This window comes from Gopherus flavomarginatus, chromosome 3 (assembly GCF_025201925.1).
Source record: "Gopherus flavomarginatus isolate rGopFla2 chromosome 3, rGopFla2.mat.asm, whole genome shotgun sequence".
Classification (NCBI taxonomy): Eukaryota; Metazoa; Chordata; order Testudines; family Testudinidae; genus Gopherus; species Gopherus flavomarginatus.
Window position 1 is genome coordinate 233,896,884 of NC_066619.1, and position 18,673 is coordinate 233,915,556.

The following is an 18,673-nucleotide window of genomic DNA, read 5'->3' on the forward strand; positions in this document are numbered from 1 at the left end:
GACATGAGGCACATGCACACCAGAAGTATTATCTACATGGACAGTCACCTTCAGCCCCCAACTAAAACTTCTCCAGTGTATCATCAAGGATCTCCAACCTATCCTGAAGGATAATCCCTCACTCTCATAGATCTTGGGAGACAGGCCAGTCCTCGCTTACAGACAGTCCCCCAATTTGAAGCAAATACCAGCAACCACACATCACATAACAAAAACACTAACCCAAGAACCCATCCTTGCAACAAAACCTGTTGCCAACTCTGTCCACATCTCTACTCAGGGGACATCAGCATAGGACCTAATCACATCAGCCACACTATCAGAGGCTCGTTCACCTGCACATCTACCAATGTGATATATGCCATCATGTGTCAGCAATGCCCCTCTGCCATGTACACTGGCCAAACCGGACAGTCTCTACGCAAAAGAGTAAATGGACACAAATCAGATGTCAAGAATTATAACATTCAAAAACCAATCAGAGAACACGTCAACCTCTCCAGTCACTCAATTACCGATCTCAAAGTTGCAATACTCCAACAAAAAAACTTCAAAAACAGACTCCAGCAAGAAATTGCAAATTCATTCCAATTCTGCAAATTGGACACCATTAAATTAGGTTTGAATAAAGACTGGGAGTGGATGGGTCATTACACAAAGTAAAAACTATTTTCCCATGCTAATTTTTCCCTTACTGTTACTCCTGTTCCCTTACTGTTTTTTCCCATGCTAATTTTTCCCTTACTGTTACACCTTCTTGTCAACTGTTGGAAATGGGCCATCCTGATTATCACTACAAAAGTTTTTTCCCCCTCCGGCTGATAATAGCCCACCTTATTTGATTACTCTCGTTATAGTTGGTATGGCAACACCCATTTTTTCATGTTCTCTGAGTATATATATTTTCCTATTGTATTTTCCACTCCAGGCACCCGATGAAGTGGGTTTTAGCTCATGAAAGCTTACACTCAAATAAATTTGTTGGTCCCTAAGGTGCCACAAGTACTCCTCATTCTTTTTGCTGATACAGACTAACACAGCTACCACTCTGAAACTTGAAAAAGAATGATGCTCCAACAATACATAGTGAATGGTTCCATTCTAAGCAGAGAATAGTTATTTATAAACCATTCAAATCACACTATCCCTATTCTCCAAGGAAATCTAGTTTAAAGAGTGACTCTCTTATATGGCACGCTGAAGTTGTTTTAAGAAAAAATACAAATGCAACTCTGTTAAGAAATTCCAAGTTGCTATAAACTGCTTCATACCTTCACCAGAAATGAGACTATGAACAATGAAATGTGTTTTAACAGAAACTCAACTTTTTCCAAATGTATAAACTAATAAAATCTGAAAGATACCAATTACTGACTAGGCTACTCAATACCAACTGTACATTTATATTTTGCTCTTCATCTTCTCAGTGCTTTAGAAACCATTAACTAATAAAATAATGCTTTTCTTTGTTTCTTCTTATCCTACCTTCATAAGTACATTTTGTTACCCTGTATCTCCTGACAAGGACCAGGGATTTGTTGAGACAGTTTTACTTGCTGTTAATTATTGGGCACAAGTAAGCAAACAAATGTAACAAAGTTAACCAGGTTCAATTCTGTACAACATGAACAGACATACTTCAAATCTAGTTGATATTTCACCCTTTAATCTTGCAATGCTAATTCACGGAATTTGAGGTATTTACCTATTTAATTATGAACAAGCACAGATCAATGTTCTATGGCACTTACAGTGCTTTTTCTCTGAACCATGCAGAACCGAGAACATGACTGTCAAGGTGACAAGTCATTTTTCCCCTAATGAAAATATCCATTAGAAACATAAAATAATGAAATTAACAGAGCAGACAAGGGATAAACAACATAAAAATGCTACCAAAAAAGTAATGGAGAGTTAGTTACACTATATATTACTAAAAATGAGCTATATCATTTACAATCTAGATGCGAGAAATGTTGCACTTCACTGTTCAAGTTCATACCTAGACTGTTTGAAACATATCATTTTTATAAAATGTTCCACTATGACCTGTGAGAACAGAATAGTCTACAAAGACCTAAAGAGTGTGAGCTGGTTGTTAAGCTAGTCTGAAATACACTTCATAAATGTTCAATCTGTACACAATCTAGTTATTTATATGTTCAAAGAGGTTCCCTTCATTGCTTTATATTTGCTGTAAGTAGTGCAGGTGGGGTTTTTTTATTAATATGATGTGTAAAACATCAGTTTCCCTATTCAATTTTATATTGGCGCCTGACCCAATGCAGAGAGCTGTAAAGGGGTATGACAGGGTGCTGAGTGAGAAGCACTTAAATCAGCCCCTGCCACTCCAGCCCCAATCAAGGGGAATGGATTGGGGCTGGCTGGATAGCCCTGTCTCTCTCTGGTAACGGCCAGCACCTGCCAGCCTCATAAGCCAGGGCTATAAAGGTTTGGAGGAAGAGAGACAGGCACAGAGGGAGTTGGGAGCCTTGGTCTGCTGCTGGCCAGGCCTGCACTTGGCAAAGTTAGCTGCAAAACGTACACATAGGTGGAAAGTGGTGGTGGGAAAACAACTGTAAAAAAAGAACACTGGTATTGCATCAAGCTGATGCATTCCTGACTGAAGAGGGCAGTAGGGTCCAAAACCAGAGGGGCCCAAGGTGCACCTTGTTACAAAGGACTGCTACAGAACTGAGCAAGAAAGGTAAAACAATAACAGATATAATTTAGCTTTAGGTACACACCTTCAAAGCAGCTAAGCACACAATGGCTGGGCTATCAACTGAGGGAACAGTTACTTAGCTGGCTCCATCCAGGCTAAAATTTTTCACTTTCTGTCACTGAGATCAAAAGACTATGACAGTTAAAGTGCTGCTGGCAGGAACTGAAGACATTTTTGGGGTGAGCTGGTCTTGGGTGCTGTCAGTGGGGGGAAAAATAAGCTGACAGGGGGATGCATTTAGAGACAAAGAGAAAAGGCTAGAAGCAGTGTAGGCTGGTTTTCCCAACTCAGAGATGGGGAAATAAGTCAGACCCACCTGAGCTGTGGATAGAGAGATTAAGCTTAGGCAAGGGAATATGTATGTAAGGCCTCTTGCTTTATATCTACTGATCTAAGTACTGTGTATCCTTTGGGCAAAATAAATCATGTTTTGTTTTGAAGAAGCTGATTTCATCTTACTGCAAGCGTACGCTGTCACAGGCTCCGAAAGAGAAACCCTTGCGGGGTCATACTTGAGTAGGACCTGCCACATTAGTTACGGTTAATACCCAAGGGATCCTGGTGTGACAGTGGGCAAACTATGGAATTCCACCTCAGAAATGGTAAAGGCCAACAGCCTGAGCTCTCACAGAGACTCCGAAGAACGGACAGAGGTACAGCTAGCCCAGTGACAGAACAAGACTCACCCTGTAATTATCTGTCTCTGTTAAACTGCTAAAATAGCTAACTAAATACTGTGTTATTTAGACATCTATTAGATGACTTCCATAATGTTCTAGTTCTTTCAGAAGTACATATTGTTAGATTATTCAATAATCTTTAACCTTCTACATGATTATATTTATACTGCAGTTTCTAAATAAACCTAATAAATAAGCTATAAATAGATGAGATATCACTAAAACTATTCAATCAAATGGAAGTCTTCCATTATACAGGAGTATTCATATGATGTACATTCACGATTTTTTTTTTCAAATGAAACCTATTACCACCTGGCTAAAATTGCTTCTTAGCTTTTTAGTAGCCAATGATAGTTCTGTTTGCATCATTTAAACAACAATTTCCATGCTCCTGGCTAACCACTATTATTGATTTACATACTAGAGGGAAAGCTATTTGGGTATTAGGGTTTTCAAGCTGATAAGCCATTGGATGGAAGTAATTAATAGGCTCTAAATTCAAACACTAGAGAACAAATTTTTAAAATGAAATGTTTTTCAATTTTTGCTTCTCACACATGTATTATGTGGTCAGACCACCATCTGTTTTCAGACTCCCAAATAAGGGGAAATATGTGCTGCAATATCTAGGCACAAGAGTACATCCAGCAAACCAAATGGCAGCCCTGACTAGGTAGATTTCCAAAAATCTGTCTAAGGGGGACAATGTCCCACCAATGACACAAAAAAAATAATAAAATAAAATAAAATAAAAAATGGGAAGACGGAGGGGGAAAGGGAGGGATTAAAATGTTAAATAATGTTTGTGCCCTAATTTTTTTGTTTTTCTTACCTTAATTCAGGTGATTCGGCCCTCCCATATCGCTCCTGCCACTTCCCGATGCCTGAACTGGCTTTTCTGGAAGCAGTGCTTGTCTGTGACTGAGAAGAGGTGCTGTTTCTGGTGAGATAAATTTTCTAGGTCTTTCTTTTCTTGTGTCTCTACCTTTTCTGTTCTTTGAGCGCCTCTTCTCTTCCCTACTCCCATTTCCACTGTCATTCTTCCACTCCCTCCACCCAGTACATCATCTACTGTTAAAACTAGCAGGAGTTCTTATGTAAGACAAGAAGCTTTACTAGCACATTTATAAACAATACTACTGCTGGCGCCTCATACTACACTGGGAATTTTTAACAAATGACATCAGACTGGGATTGCAGTGCAATCCTACCACCTGAAATAATCTGTACCTAGTTAAAATTCTCTTATTTTAAGGGATAAGAACATCTAAAATAGTTTTTCCAAGTTTTTTCTAATTTGCAATACAAAAACTCAGAGTAACATTCCCTCATATACAAACAGGGTGCAGGGAGGGTGGTGGTGGTGATGAACTTTGTACTGCTGTTACTGCATTCTACCAAAAATGTTTTAAGTAGAAGCATGCATTGCAAATGATCTAAAACTAAGTTGTTTATAATAATTTTTAAATTTTTCTTTCAAAGTCTCATCTGACCACTTATAAGAAACATTGTTTTTGGCATGGCAACTTATAACTCAGTGTATCCTAAAATAGCAGACATCAAATACTAAAAAAAGTCAGCTTTGCCATTATAAGGACATGCAATTACAGTGATCTAAACAAAGTTTATATATAAATACAGACGCACCATATACACACCTATTCTAAACATGTACTGATGGGGAAGGATGGATAGGAATATAAATGCTGGCATGCTGATTTGTGCTCTCTGTTGCCATGCAAGGGAACCAGGTTTGATTTCCAATCTCTACTCCCAAAGATATCAAAACTTGGGGAGTAAACTTGGCTCTTTAAGAAAAGGAGTGCTCCTCAATTGCTCAAGAATAACTCCTCTAATCAACAATGTTTACTGACTTTAGTACCACTGGAAAATCAGAATATGGTAGCTGCAAGCTGAGACTCAAAGATAAGGGATGTGAGGGGAAATGAAAGTAGGCAGGGAAACACTAGGAAAGGGAAGAGGCATGGCATGAAATTTTAATTCCATCTGCAGCATGTCACAGGGATTTTCCTTACAAAGTAACAAATTCAATCTCAATACACACATATACAGTGCTTAAACTAAAACTGCACACTCATAATATACATCCATAGAATATGCAATCCATATCTACACTATCAATATATTTTAAGCTGAATGGATATGTATTTTAAAAAGTCTAATTTCATAGCCGTTCATTAACATTATCTAAAGTATTTAAAATACCAGTGCAATAACGGGCTGTGTTACACAAGATATCATATCATGAAACAATGGTACTCTGCACAGTTCTAAAGCAATCACACCTGGAACACTGTGTTCAGTCTGGGAATCTCATTATCAATACAGATAAACTACGGGTAATTCAGATAAGAGAAATAAAAATCGTCAGGGGGCTGGAAGGATATATATAAATGAGGAAAGTTTAAAAGTTATACTGTTTTTTGGATAAATAAAGGTTAGTGGAGGGACCTGAAAATAATCTACCAACATCTCAACAGCGTAAGCCCCAAGCACAGCGAAGAACTATTTAGTTTAGCACAATGGAGTATAACTCAGAGCAACAGGAGGGGAACATTTTGGCTGAAAATTAAGCAAGGATTTCTTTACAGGGAGATGTATTTGCCTGTTAAACAGCTTTTCAAAAACATGACAGAAGCCCCCTTCTTTGGGATATTTAAAATTACTCCTGACATAGTACTAAAAAATGAATAGCAAAAAACCTTGAATTGGGGAAGAGTGGGACTGGATGATTCAATATATTTCCACTGCCATCATCTGTAACGTCTACGATACTATGATAAAATGCCTTCAGGTTTTTTGAGTTGCCAGCAGAATTGCTCTTCAGGACCATTTGATAACTAGAACAAAGTAGAGTCATGAACTCCAAAGACAGCCAAGTTCATAATCACAAACACAGTAAAGCTTAGAGTTGAAGGGAGAAGGACACAAGTAGTTCATATTAAAGCCAGAGAGGTGTGGAACAATACTACAGTAATGAAGTTATTTCCTCCACTTTTAAGAAAAGTATGCTACGTGTCAACCAAGTGCAAGAAAGCAAGAGATACCTTGCAGAGAGGGGACTAGATGCCAGGATCTTTGAGTTGTTTTTATTCTAGTTTTCCAACTCTAAATTTTATTTCAAAAAAATGTGCGTTAGTGCTAATACTGCAGTGTAAACAAGAGACATTTTGGTGGCTACTCCACTCTTTGGGAGCCAAATTAACTATGCAGAAAATACTATATGAGATATCAACATTGGGATTTTCACTGTTGTCCTATTTGGTCCTATCACTTTTTCCTGGTCTGTCATTCTACCATTTCTTTTAGGAACATCACAGGAGTTGCATTGCATGCACAAACAGAAATGATTCACTCAGAACTGGTTACAAACTGAAACTGAGTAAGATCATGCTTCCTTGCATATTTTTAACAAGTCAAAAAAATTTTTTTTCTACAACAGATCAAAACCTTTAAAAAGAAAAAACTTTACAACAAGCTATGAAATTATGACTGTCCAACTGACCTGTTTGTCGGGATTCCTGATTTGAACAGTGGGGGAGGAGACGTAAACTCAGCTTTGGTCAACTGCACTGCCACCTCCTTCTCCATGTTTCCAGTTCTGCCCTGCTGTACCTTCAAAACAACAGTTTTCCTCATTAGCTCAGCCTCAGAAGTTTAACAGTACCATCACTCGATACAACAATACACACTGGAAAGAGACCACATGATTCACAACTTCAATAATATTAAAACTATTATTCTTGCACAGTTAATAAAATCCCACATTTTACAAGGAAGTGTTACTTGCAAGAAATTCTTTTTGACGTTAAAAAAAGAAACTAAAGAGCTTCACATTTATCAATGAACATCAAAATTCATAACTTTGTTAAGGTATATGACCAAGGACAACAAAATCTGAGTTAAATTAATCTTCCTGCAGACTCTTATTTTGTAAAATAACATTTTGATTTAAAATATCGAAGTTATTTTCAAAGATGCTAATCATCAAGAAAACCAATGGAATGTAAAGTCTTCACATCAGAAACAAACGGCAAAACAAGGTGAAAACATTCTCCACGTAACGAGACAGTAACTACAGCCTAATTAATTACTTCACTGTTGAAAGTCATACCAAGAATATTCAATTCATGCACTTTAACTATGCAGCTACTGGCATTTACAGTTTAGTAAGAAATACTAGAAATGTAGAAACGTTTTTAAAATAATGCAAGATTTTATAGAATTTCTATCTTATTAAGTATTTCTGATGCAAATACCTATAATACCTATTTTCCCCCACCAATTTTTCAGCTGACAGTGACACGGTATATAAACAAAATATCCTAAAGATTCTGTTAGGTAAATATGTGAGCACTATGAAAGAAACAGAAGCAGCAGTGATTCAGTAGTAGAATGGACATGCTAATTGGTGCTGGTGACACATGCATACCACCTCTTCAGAGACTCTCTTTGGAAAAGCAGTAGCAAAAGTGGAATTAGGAGCCTGAAAAAAACCTAAGACACACAACTTTCCATTTGTAACATCTGTAAAACAATTTCCATTTATTAACAACATTTATTGGATGATTGTTTAGATCCCAACATCTCAGAATATTATATGGGAATGTAGCTAAATCATGGTATACTTCCATATAGGCTCTGATCTTGTAACTTTTCACATGGCAATGGACTGCAAAGCCTCTGCACAGCCTCAGTCCCTTAAACAGAGTTCCACACAGGCACAGTAGTCCAACCTTAGAAGGCAAGTTGTCTAATGCAAGGACTATGTCTTCCTTCACACATTTATGTACAACACCTCAGAGACTTTCAGTGCTTAAGTAATTAGTAATGATAATAGACAATCTTGGATTCTTTAACCTCACAGGACATCAGCTTAAAAAGAAATCATTGTGGAGCTATTTCCATGTATAGTAAAGTAACTTTATATTCAACATTTTGTTGCCATGGTCACACTGGATTTTAAACAAATACTTTAACATTAGAAAATTTCTAATCAAACATGCAAGAGTGGCATAATTGTTCAAGTTTTCAGCCAGAATATGTATGTTGCTGTAGCTCACCGACCTTTCTTTTAACCAGAAATAAAAAAGCATAATAGCTGGAAAAACTGAATTAATATTATTACAGACTCTTCGGGTGAAGGATAAAATCCCTAAAGATTTCTATTGGCCCATCGATTCTGGAAAATGTGAAAATACTGTAAGATTTAATTTTGTTAATTACTTTAGGGCTAGTCTAAACCTACAATATGAAGGCAAATAATATGGCTCTTATAGTTTCAATGGAGAATGAAAAATGTAAACAAAATGATAAAATAAGCCTATTCTTCATTACCCTGTTCAGCTTTCTCTATTTTCTTATTCTAACCAAATGCATGCCCTTTTATGTTTTAGGCCAGGGGTCTGCAACCTTTTAGAAGTGGTGTAGCCGAGTCTTCATTTAGTCACTCTAATTTAAGGTTTCGTGTGCCAGTAATACATTTTAACATTTTTAGAAGGTCTCTTTCTATAACTCTATAATATATAACTAAACTATTGTTGTATGTAAAGTAAATAATGTTTTTAAAATGTTTAAGAAGCTTCATTTAAAATTAAATTAAAATGCAGAGCCCCCCCGGACCGGTGGCCAGGACCCAGGCAGTGTGAGTGCCACTGAAAATCAGCTCATGTACTGCCTTCGGCATGCATGCCATAGGTTGCCTACCTGTTTTAGACGCTTCAAATGATCAGCTATAGAATGCTATTTCAATAACAAAACAATTTTGTAACTGTATGTTTTAGTCACATTCTAATTGTAATCGTAGCTCAAATATGAAGTCTGGAGTGGTTATGAACAAATTGTATTCAAATAAAAGCTATTCTTTAGTAATTCATTCATGGTTCTATTATGGGGAAATTAACAAGAATGATATTAAATGGTAGATTCTGTACTAATCAGACAGAAGTTATATTCTTCAAAGAAGAAGTGTCTTTGTCCTCAGACGTCTATAGGAAATATGTACATATCCTCCTCTTTCTCAGAAAAGGCACGCAAATTGAAAGACACACATGGCAAACAATCTATTGTGTTTAGACAATGAAAATACTTACCTAAACAGTGATAGATCACTAACTCTTGCCCCCCCGGCTGTCTTCCTGTTAGAGCTTCAAACCTCAATCCCCAGGTTCAAGGAAGGCAGCCTCTGAGTCAGACCACTTAAATCTCCCCCTACCAGGGCAAGCAGCAGGTCCAGAAGAGAGTCTGACCTTGTAATGGCTAGCTGCAATGGGAGACCACATTCCTTGCATTTCCTGAACTCTGACATGATGAACATGGGGGTAAGAAAAGCTACAGGAGCTACTGTAAAGAATATCCTCACTGAGACAGAGAAGAAAACTAGTGGACACTACAGCAATGCAGGAGTGAGAAATGGCGCCCCAAAACAAAAACAAAAAAAACTACCCTGGCTACAATTGCTGTTTTTGTTACTGTAGCATGGAATAGAGAAACAGCAATGATCTGTTCTGAACTGGTTTTAATGAAATTCAAGAATGAAACACTTACCACACATTATAACTCAACAACCAAAATAAAATGACTTTAGCATTTCAACTGAAACTACAGACTTATTTACATTAAAACTACTTTTAATATAAACTGAAGTATTAAAGAGTGACTTTAAAAAAAGAGAAAATTGAAGTCAATGCTTCAAGCCAGTCTACTGAAGATAAAAACAGGTAGCTAGGTTGTTTTTCTGTTAAAATACTGGTATTTTATTTATCGCAGTTTGTCCTCATTTAGACAAATATCAGATAGAAAATAAAGCAGAGTACATCTAACTCACACCAGACAACAAAATAACTTAATAGAAAAGACATCTTCACATCTCAGACTCATCAAGGATGAAGGGTACAAAAAGTAAAATAACTACAAGGCTGTGGAGTAAAATATCATGCCATAATCTCCAAAGCCTCTCCAGAACCTCTGCAGGAATTCTTTAACCTGCATAAACAAATGCACTACAACTAAAAAAATGAAACCACCACATAAAGCAAGTATAGTTTCACTTAGCAGTTGTTAGTGCACTAGGCCATTAACTCTCATGCCTGCAGCAGTGATGACAAAACAAACAATTTTTTTTTAATTCAGCAAGTTTGTGACATGCACTGAAAGTCACTGACGTAAGATGAGAGCTTAGAAAAATAGCTATGTCCACTTCAATCTTGCCTCTATCACTTGGGAGTGATACGGGAAGCAATACTCAACAAAAATGAGAGCAACCAAGGAAAGTTTACTAAAATTCACCTTAAAAAGATTGTATCTGCCATCTTGAATCTCTGCACCTGGTGTTACTTCCATAGAATTGTCTTCGGCCTAAGTTAAATAACACATTGCCCATTAAGATACCACACAACTTTGAACTGATGGACTACATCATGACTAACACATGGTCACAGCCTAGCGGTGCCACTATCCGCACCAATAGTCAATGACACAATAGAGAAATATTCTGGGTGGCGGGAAAGGATAGATAAGGTATGAACTTATTAACAATGATATTGTACCAGGCAGAAGAGGTTTCTAACACACAAACAGTGACACAGCACCATAACAGTTTTATGGAGGGAGAGGGGAAAAGTGTTTACACATTATGGAATACCACAGAAATGTTATTAATTACCATAATTTTATTTGTAGTTGAGGTAACTGGTAAAATTTCAAGTCCCATTCGTATCCTCTTTTGTTTTTCACAGTAAGCTTTCCAGGTATCTTCATTAAACCCATAATTGAAATAATCTGAAAGATCGGCACCTTCAAACAGAAAAGCACAAATTCTAAGAATTAAGCATTATAACTCATCTTCCCTTTTCTATTTCTGCTTTGTTTATAGCAACAGAAAGAAGCAGATATCAGGGAAAAGTCCCAATGTTAAGAATTATAAATTTCTTACACTAAATAATATGTAACCTTCTACAGTTCAATATATTTGATGTCTATTCTGGTGATGCTATACATTCCAATTATGCAGATATCAGGCTTCAAATAATAATCAAAAAGTACTATGCCTCTTACATCTTTATAAAGACATCATTTTCATCTTTAAAGCAATTTACAAAATACTCCAATGAGCAGTTCAGAGGGATGAAAAGAATGCAAACACTGGCCAAATTTGGCTCTACCATATGTATGGGGAGAGGGGTAAGCAGAAAACAATGAACACATGCAGAGACCCTAAGAGTCAGCCCTCTCCTCAAAGTCAGTGGGCCAAGGGGTAACCAATCATTCTATGTAGCTTTTTCTGCTAGTAACATTACTTTCTGCTTTATCTCTGGTAGCACATGCAGGCATGGAGCTAATAGCAACAACCCCAGAGAACTTTGGATTTTCCAGTCATGGATCTCTCAGGATGTCCATGAATTTAGCTGGGCATATGCTATGCCCCCTTCTCCCATCCCCTCCTCTCCCTACCTGTTGACAGGTGTTTGCAGTGGATACCCTGGAACTCCATGTAGGTTAATACATTCTCATCAAAGTAACTTGTCTCCCTTTACAGGTTTTTCAAGTAGGAATGGTTGATTTAGCTCATTAATTGTACACTTAAAAATTAGTACAATTGTGTATATTACTTCCATTTGTAGGACGTTACCAATTAATTAATCTGCTATGGGTAAAAACTATCTAAAGTAATCTATTAAATATCACTGTATTTCAACCGATGCGTACATTATGCAGTAAGAATGTCATGCAGAAATATTACCTGGTTTTCGCCAAGGTTTATCCTCAAAAGAATCTAAATCTACTTCCAGCAGTGGAACACCATTAATACTTCCTGGTGCATCAAGATCTACTCCTTTGACTTTTGCACCTATAAAGAAAAGTAACAAAAATCATAAAATCCCTTTTACAGAGATAAGTTAATAAATGCAACACTTTTCATGTGACTTTCCTAAAATTAAAATTTTATTTTTGACAAGTTATTTAGCACTAGAGTGCTAGGCATTTTACAGACAAGTAAGAAGAAAGCATCCTTACTCCGAAGAGCATGTAATCTAAATGAAACCATTTTCTTTACTATATTAAACACATTTTATCCTTCCAACTTACCTATAGTGAATAAATAGCAACTACATGATCTGCAATTAATTTTTGTAGACTTTAACAACTGTACATGCTCAGAAAACAGTAGTTTTATACATGTGTTTGTTTTATCAGAAATTTCAATTACCATAATTGCTGTTTTGAGGACTGGTTTTAGAGGCATCACCGTTATTTCCAGATTCCAATAAACTAAAGTGTATGACATGAAAAAAGTCCCTGTGAAACACAAATCCTCCTCTCATGCAACCCTTGCCCCAAAACCAAAAGGTCAGGGTACAGACCACCTGAACAGCCACATGCTGAAACCCTTCTATTGCAATCTGAGCTGTACTCTATGCATGCACTTATAGAGCAGTCTCCAATTATGTCTTCTCTGTGCCCTGCCCTCGCCTTGAAGTGGCACCAAACCTTTTCCACTGCACTTAGGACATCACGTGGCCCTTCTACATTCAAGAAGATATCATCCAAAGCTTCACATATAGTAGTATTTTTATAACAAAATGCAAGCATTGTTTATTGGATCTTAAATTATATATATAATTTCTGCCATGTAATTTGACTCTCTAATTTGTGCATAATTATTTTGTAGATACACATGGTACTTTAAGACAGTTAAAAAATTTTTTTCTTCTCCAAGCAGTATACCATCTAAATTAGATATACAGCAAGGGAAGACAATGGTCCAAGTCATGACACCTGTTATGCATCTTTTTTAACTCATATTATCTAAGTAGTTGTAGCTCATTCATCACCGCTGGAATGCAAACAGAATTTTTACGAGAGAGCTGAGAGATGCAATAGTAGAAATCAGCAACAGAGGCGAACCAAGTGTTACCCTTTAAGTGCCTTACGGTACAGATGGTAAATACAAAGGCAAAGTTTCTTCAGAGACTTCTGCTGTACAATTAATATATTATTTATATTATTTTTAATTATTTGTACTACCTTAAATGTTAGGATTAAATTATACATAATGCAACTATACCATTTTTACGACCCTAATTCTTAACATATCAGCTGATCTAATACTCTACAGCATTGGTCCCAAAACTTTTCAGCGTTGTGCCCCCTCTTACTCCCATTCACTCCACTTCCTCCCCAGGGGCCAAGGCTAAGGGTGGGGCCAGGGCTGTGGGCAGGGCTGGAGCAGAACTAGTAATGGAGAGAGTCTGGGTGGTGCTCCTTCCCCGCCCGCCATGGGAGCTGGCCCGGGTCCCGCCCCTCCAAACGTTCCCCCGTGTTCCCCTAGGGGGGAGCAAACCTCAGTTTAGGGGCCACTTCACTAAAAGCAAATGGACTAAAATGTTAAAGATTTTGTATTTGTCTAATTCACTAACACTGTGCAGAAACTTTATGCAAAAACTGTTATTAAAAACAGAGTCTGTGCTGCTACTACAGATTAATACATTTGCTACATTTTCTATTAATATAAATGTGTAAACATTTTTTTACCAGATGATCCATAAACTCGACCTCCTGTCTTGATGTTGAGATTCACAGGAGCTGTTCCATATCTTCAACAAATTAACAAAACTGAATTAGATAGAGAATACTCATAAAAATGGTTAGCTATATCCAGAAACAAGAAGAGGACCTAGACTTGATTGTCATTCTGAATCTCAAGCTCTCCAAACAAACACCACAGAAGTAGAGAGATCAGTTTAGGGCAAGAGAATGCATCGCTCCAACACTCAATAGCACTTTTCTCCAATTAATAAACGGCACCGAAGTCTCAATCACACTTTGGGTGCTGACAGCACAGTGACCATGACAGAGCCTCAAGAATGGACAGGACCAAAAAAAGAAAAAAGGCTCACTTCGGGATACAGAGAATGCCAGGGGACTAGGACTGGACAATACTGTTAAGATTCTCTGTTGTTTCAGTATTATCATTTAATCTGTACTGAAGCAGGAAGAATAAGCATTTATTGAAACTGAATGAAAGGTAACTGTAGTTTCAATAAGTACATACCCTTGTGTCTTTTGCTGAAAATGCTATTTTGTACCATCTCAAATAATCCTCAGTAAATTAAACAAATATCTCATACTTTTACACTAACAATATGTTACAAAAACAAAGAACAAAAATTAGGCCAATAGAACTTGCTTCACAGATACCAATAGATCTTGAGCTTCCAGTGCATATATAAATATGCATTAACTATAAACTAGACACTACACTGCTCTAGTAATAGAGTGCTGTCAAGGCCCAGTACTGGTGTTGTAACTTAGGACACCAAAGGAACAAATTCTACCCCATAATGTGTGCAAGTGGCTCATCCCCACAGCTAGTATTTGCCCCTAATGACAGTGATGATAGCACTTTTATTAGAATCATAGACTTCAAGGTCAGAAGGAACCATTATGATCATCTAGTCTGATCTCCTGCACAATGCAGGTTACCGAATCTCACCCACCCACTCCTGTATTAAACCTGTGTCTGAGCCATTGAACTCCTCAAATCATGGTTTAAAGACTTCAAGGTGCAGACAATCTTCCAGATAATCTTGGTTAGTAAAGGGAAGTGTACAATTTCCTGTTTAACTACCCTGTAACATCTTTCTCATTCCAGTTCTCTTCCTAAATAAAAGTAATTTCCATTGCAATAATGCAAGACTGACAAATAGCACTTTTCTTCTGGTATGACAATGCTACATCAGTATATGACTTTGTTGAGAAAATGTTATAGTTCTCGTATCAATGGCCAAAACTAAATACATAGAGACAATTTAAACTTGTAAAATAATTTTCTGTACTAAAGTTTAAATAAACTAAAACTGAATTAATTTTAAAATCCTTTTCCCATGCATAAAAGCAGGAGTGGGTGACAAATTCATTGTATAACCTTGTTCTGGAAGGGCTTTTATTTAAAATTCCTTGTACTCAGTTTAATAAGCTTTAGTATAATATGCTAATAAACCTATGTACTCGGGGTAAGAGGGGCACTCTGCCCATTAAAAAACTCTCCCATCACCCCAGGTTCTCCTTATCCAAAGGTGACCAGCTCCAGAACATGCAGTATGCTGTTGAAATGACAATCACAAATATTGATGACACAGTTGGCATTTTTTAATATTGCCCAGTTTCGCAAATTTTGTTATTTTCAGATACGAAATACTTAAAGCTCTGGAATATTGAACACTTTGCAAAACTGAAGAATATACAATATAATTCTAAAGTTAAGACTGTGTACATAACCCAGTGAATTATGCCTAGAAAATGTACTACTGCAGCACATTCAGCATTAAACCCTACTAGTTCTATTCATGTAAATAGTCAACTGGACTACACATGTGAGAAACACAAGCAGAATTTGGCTCAGTATTATCATAGGCATTAGATTAACAGAATTTTATTCTACACATGAACAGCAACCCTAAAGCAGACTTTCCATTCTTTAATGGTGCTTTTCCTTCAGAATCCTTGTAAATACATAATTCACTTGGAAAATTGTATTCCATAATTTTAAGTGAACTTAGTGCTCTCTAAAGTTGCTGGGGTAGCAGAAAATGAAAATGAAGTCCTCTATTCACAGGTAAAAAAATACAGGACAGTGATAATGCAAATTCTCCTACACAGCCCAAACATGTGCCTGAGCCCTAACTTTGAAGGACCATCTCTAAGGACTGTCAGTTCAATCCTGAAGTCCACTAAATCCTCTATGAACATCATAAAAATGCCAACTATGATGGTGTTTTAATATGCACTTTGTCCACAAGAAACTGGACTGAGAACATATTTAATGTCCTCTTTGTGCATAATACTTTCCAGTTTGCAAAGGAAAAGTCAATATATCATAAGTATTAACCTAAAATTCTAATTCGGTTATATTGCCACTTAATTAAAACTGAAGTCTCAGCCCTCATATGTTTCTGCAATGCAACTTTTTCCAGGGTGGATAAAAATCAATGATTAAAAAAAAAAAAACCGGTGTTTTTTAATCAAATGCTTTTAAGGGTTTTTATTAAGATACATTAGAGCTCAAAGATATCTAATCCCTATTCCATGATGATCAATTCTAATTCTATAGTAGGAGACAACATATTCATGTAATGTTTAAAAAAAGTTTTTGTAAATGAGTTCCAATAGTTCATGGATTAGGGATCCAATTTTATGGGGTTCCAGGGGCTTCTGTATAGATTATTTAGGCTAATCTTTCTATCTACCCAATGAGACTCAGTGCTCAGTCTAGAACAGGGGTGGGCAAACTCTTTGGCCCAAGGGCCACATCTGGCTATGGAAATTGTATAGTGGGCCATAAACAGTCACAAAATTGGGGGCTGGGGTGCGGGAGGGAGGGCGAGTTATGGCTGGGGGTGTGGGTTCTTGGATGGGGCTGGGGATGAGGGGTTTGGGGTGCAGGAGAGTGCTCTGGACGTGGACGGAGGGGTTCGGAGGGCAGAAGGGGGATCAGAGCTGGGGCAGGGAGTTGGGGCACAAGAGGAGGTCAGGAGTGTAAGCTCCAGGCAGCGCTTACCTTAAGCAGCTCCTGGAAGCAGTGGCATGTCCTCCCTCCAGCTCCTATAGGGAGGTACAGTCAGGCGGCTACACGCTGCCCCATCTGCAGGTGCTGTCCCTGCAGCTCCCATTGGCCATGGCTGCTAGCCAATGGGAGTTGCAGGGGCAATGTATGGAGCCTCCCGGCTGCCTCTACACATAGCATGGAGGGGGGACACGCCACTGCTTCCAGGAGAAGCGCGGAGCCCTGGCAGGCGTGGAGCAAGGCAAGACCCGGACCCTGCTCCCCAGCTGGAGCTCAAGGGCCAGATTAAAAATGTCTGAACGGCCAGATGCGGCCTCCGGGCTGTAGTTTGTCCACCCCGGTCTAGAGGATACCATCAGAGATGCTTATTTTTGCAGTTCTCAAACTGTGGATTTGTGTCTCCAGAGATAACATGCTTGTTAATACCAAAAATGGTTTAAAATAAATAAATACAGGTGAGAAATAAGAGACCTCAACCCTATTGTCCCTCTGCAAATTTGTGTACACAGAGTCAATCCCTTACCTGTCTCTAAAAGTGCAAAGTTTCAAAAAGTTCAATGAATAGAAGATTGTTGGGGGTGGAATAGATCTGGACGAGGAGAAGAAGTCTGGAGATAAATGTGAGAAGGGAGGGACAGGCAGTAGAAACAAAAGCAAAACTCCTTGCGCATCATATTCCAGAATATGTAGCCTTCATTGATTTGAGAGCTACCATACATACCATTCTCTCACTAGGGAAAACCTATAATGGCAGCAGGACATAAAAGAGACCCTGTTTGGAATATTTTAATTAAGTTCCTCTACTTGTAGGTAAGACAGGCATGCGTGCAAAACGCAAACAGTGCAACAAAGAAATGCAAGGCCTGGCTGCCCGAATGAAAAAGTCACCATGAGAAGTGTTCCTTTTCAGGAGGAAGCGGCGTTGAAGATGATGAAAGGAACATGTCTGAATATGCAGGATATTAAGGTTGGTAAACTTTTTTATTTCATACTTCTTTCTTAAGGACTGCCTGTCTTCCTTCTGGATTATTCTTGAATTCTCATGTTTGAGCAAAAACTATAATCAGTACCATAGAGTAACATCATTTTAGATGCAGTTGTGATAAAAAATAAATAGCTGAAATAGGCAGATCTTCCTTTAACAATTTCACCTTTAAAATAGTACTGAGTGTCAGTGAACGCAATGAGTAATACTAAATGAGCACTATGATAATAATAATTAAATAACTGCATTGACTTATTTTGTTTAGGAGAATCCATCTTCAACATAGAGGATTCTCAAAACTATCCACCTTCAAGATCACCATCATTTTCTATAGTTCAGAGTTATCTGCCAATGACAGTGTTTCTGTCACATCATGTATGTCACATAGCCACTGCATATAACCTGTAGCAAAAAGAAAAAAAAAATCCCCATCATCCGGAAACAATCATAGATAAGTCTGTGATAAGGATGAGCAGATTACTCAGAGGTAACTGATGAAAAAATTTATGCAACAAACTCTCCTTTCCATATGATTGAGAACCCACACTTCATTAACATGGTTCAGGCATTAAGACTAGGATACAGTCCACCCAACAGAGCAGATGTCGCAGGCAAATTGCTGGATAAAGTATATGAAAAAGAAATTGAGCAGCGTGCAAAATGCGTAGAGGGTAAAATTGTTAACCTGAGTCTTG

The 18,673-nt window shown here is 37.7% G+C and overlaps 1 protein-coding gene across 18 annotated transcripts in view; it reads right to left on the bottom strand.

Moving 5' to 3' along the window:
* FIP1L1 (factor interacting with PAPOLA and CPSF1) overlaps nucleotides 1–18,673 on the bottom strand; it is a 99,056-nt gene that overhangs the window by 69,760 nt on the left and 10,623 nt on the right. For 7 of the 18 annotated variants that reach the window (XM_050947661.1, XM_050947662.1, XM_050947660.1 and 4 more), the window contains exons 5-11: nucleotides 13,963–14,024; nucleotides 12,170–12,277; nucleotides 11,093–11,223; nucleotides 10,717–10,785; nucleotides 6,935–7,044; nucleotides 6,132–6,269; nucleotides 4,241–4,348 (exon numbers count right to left, since the gene is read on the bottom strand). In XM_050947661.1, the coding sequence (XP_050803618.1) occupies nucleotides 4,241–4,348; nucleotides 6,132–6,269; nucleotides 6,935–7,044; nucleotides 10,717–10,785; nucleotides 11,093–11,223; nucleotides 12,170–12,277; nucleotides 13,963–14,024 (726 nt within the window). The remainder of the gene's footprint in view (nucleotides 1–4,240; nucleotides 4,349–6,131; nucleotides 6,270–6,934; nucleotides 7,045–10,716; nucleotides 10,786–11,092; nucleotides 11,224–12,169; nucleotides 12,278–13,962; nucleotides 14,025–18,673) is intronic. The other 11 variants (XM_050947676.1, XM_050947675.1, XM_050947678.1 and 8 more) reach the window with 5 other exon arrangements.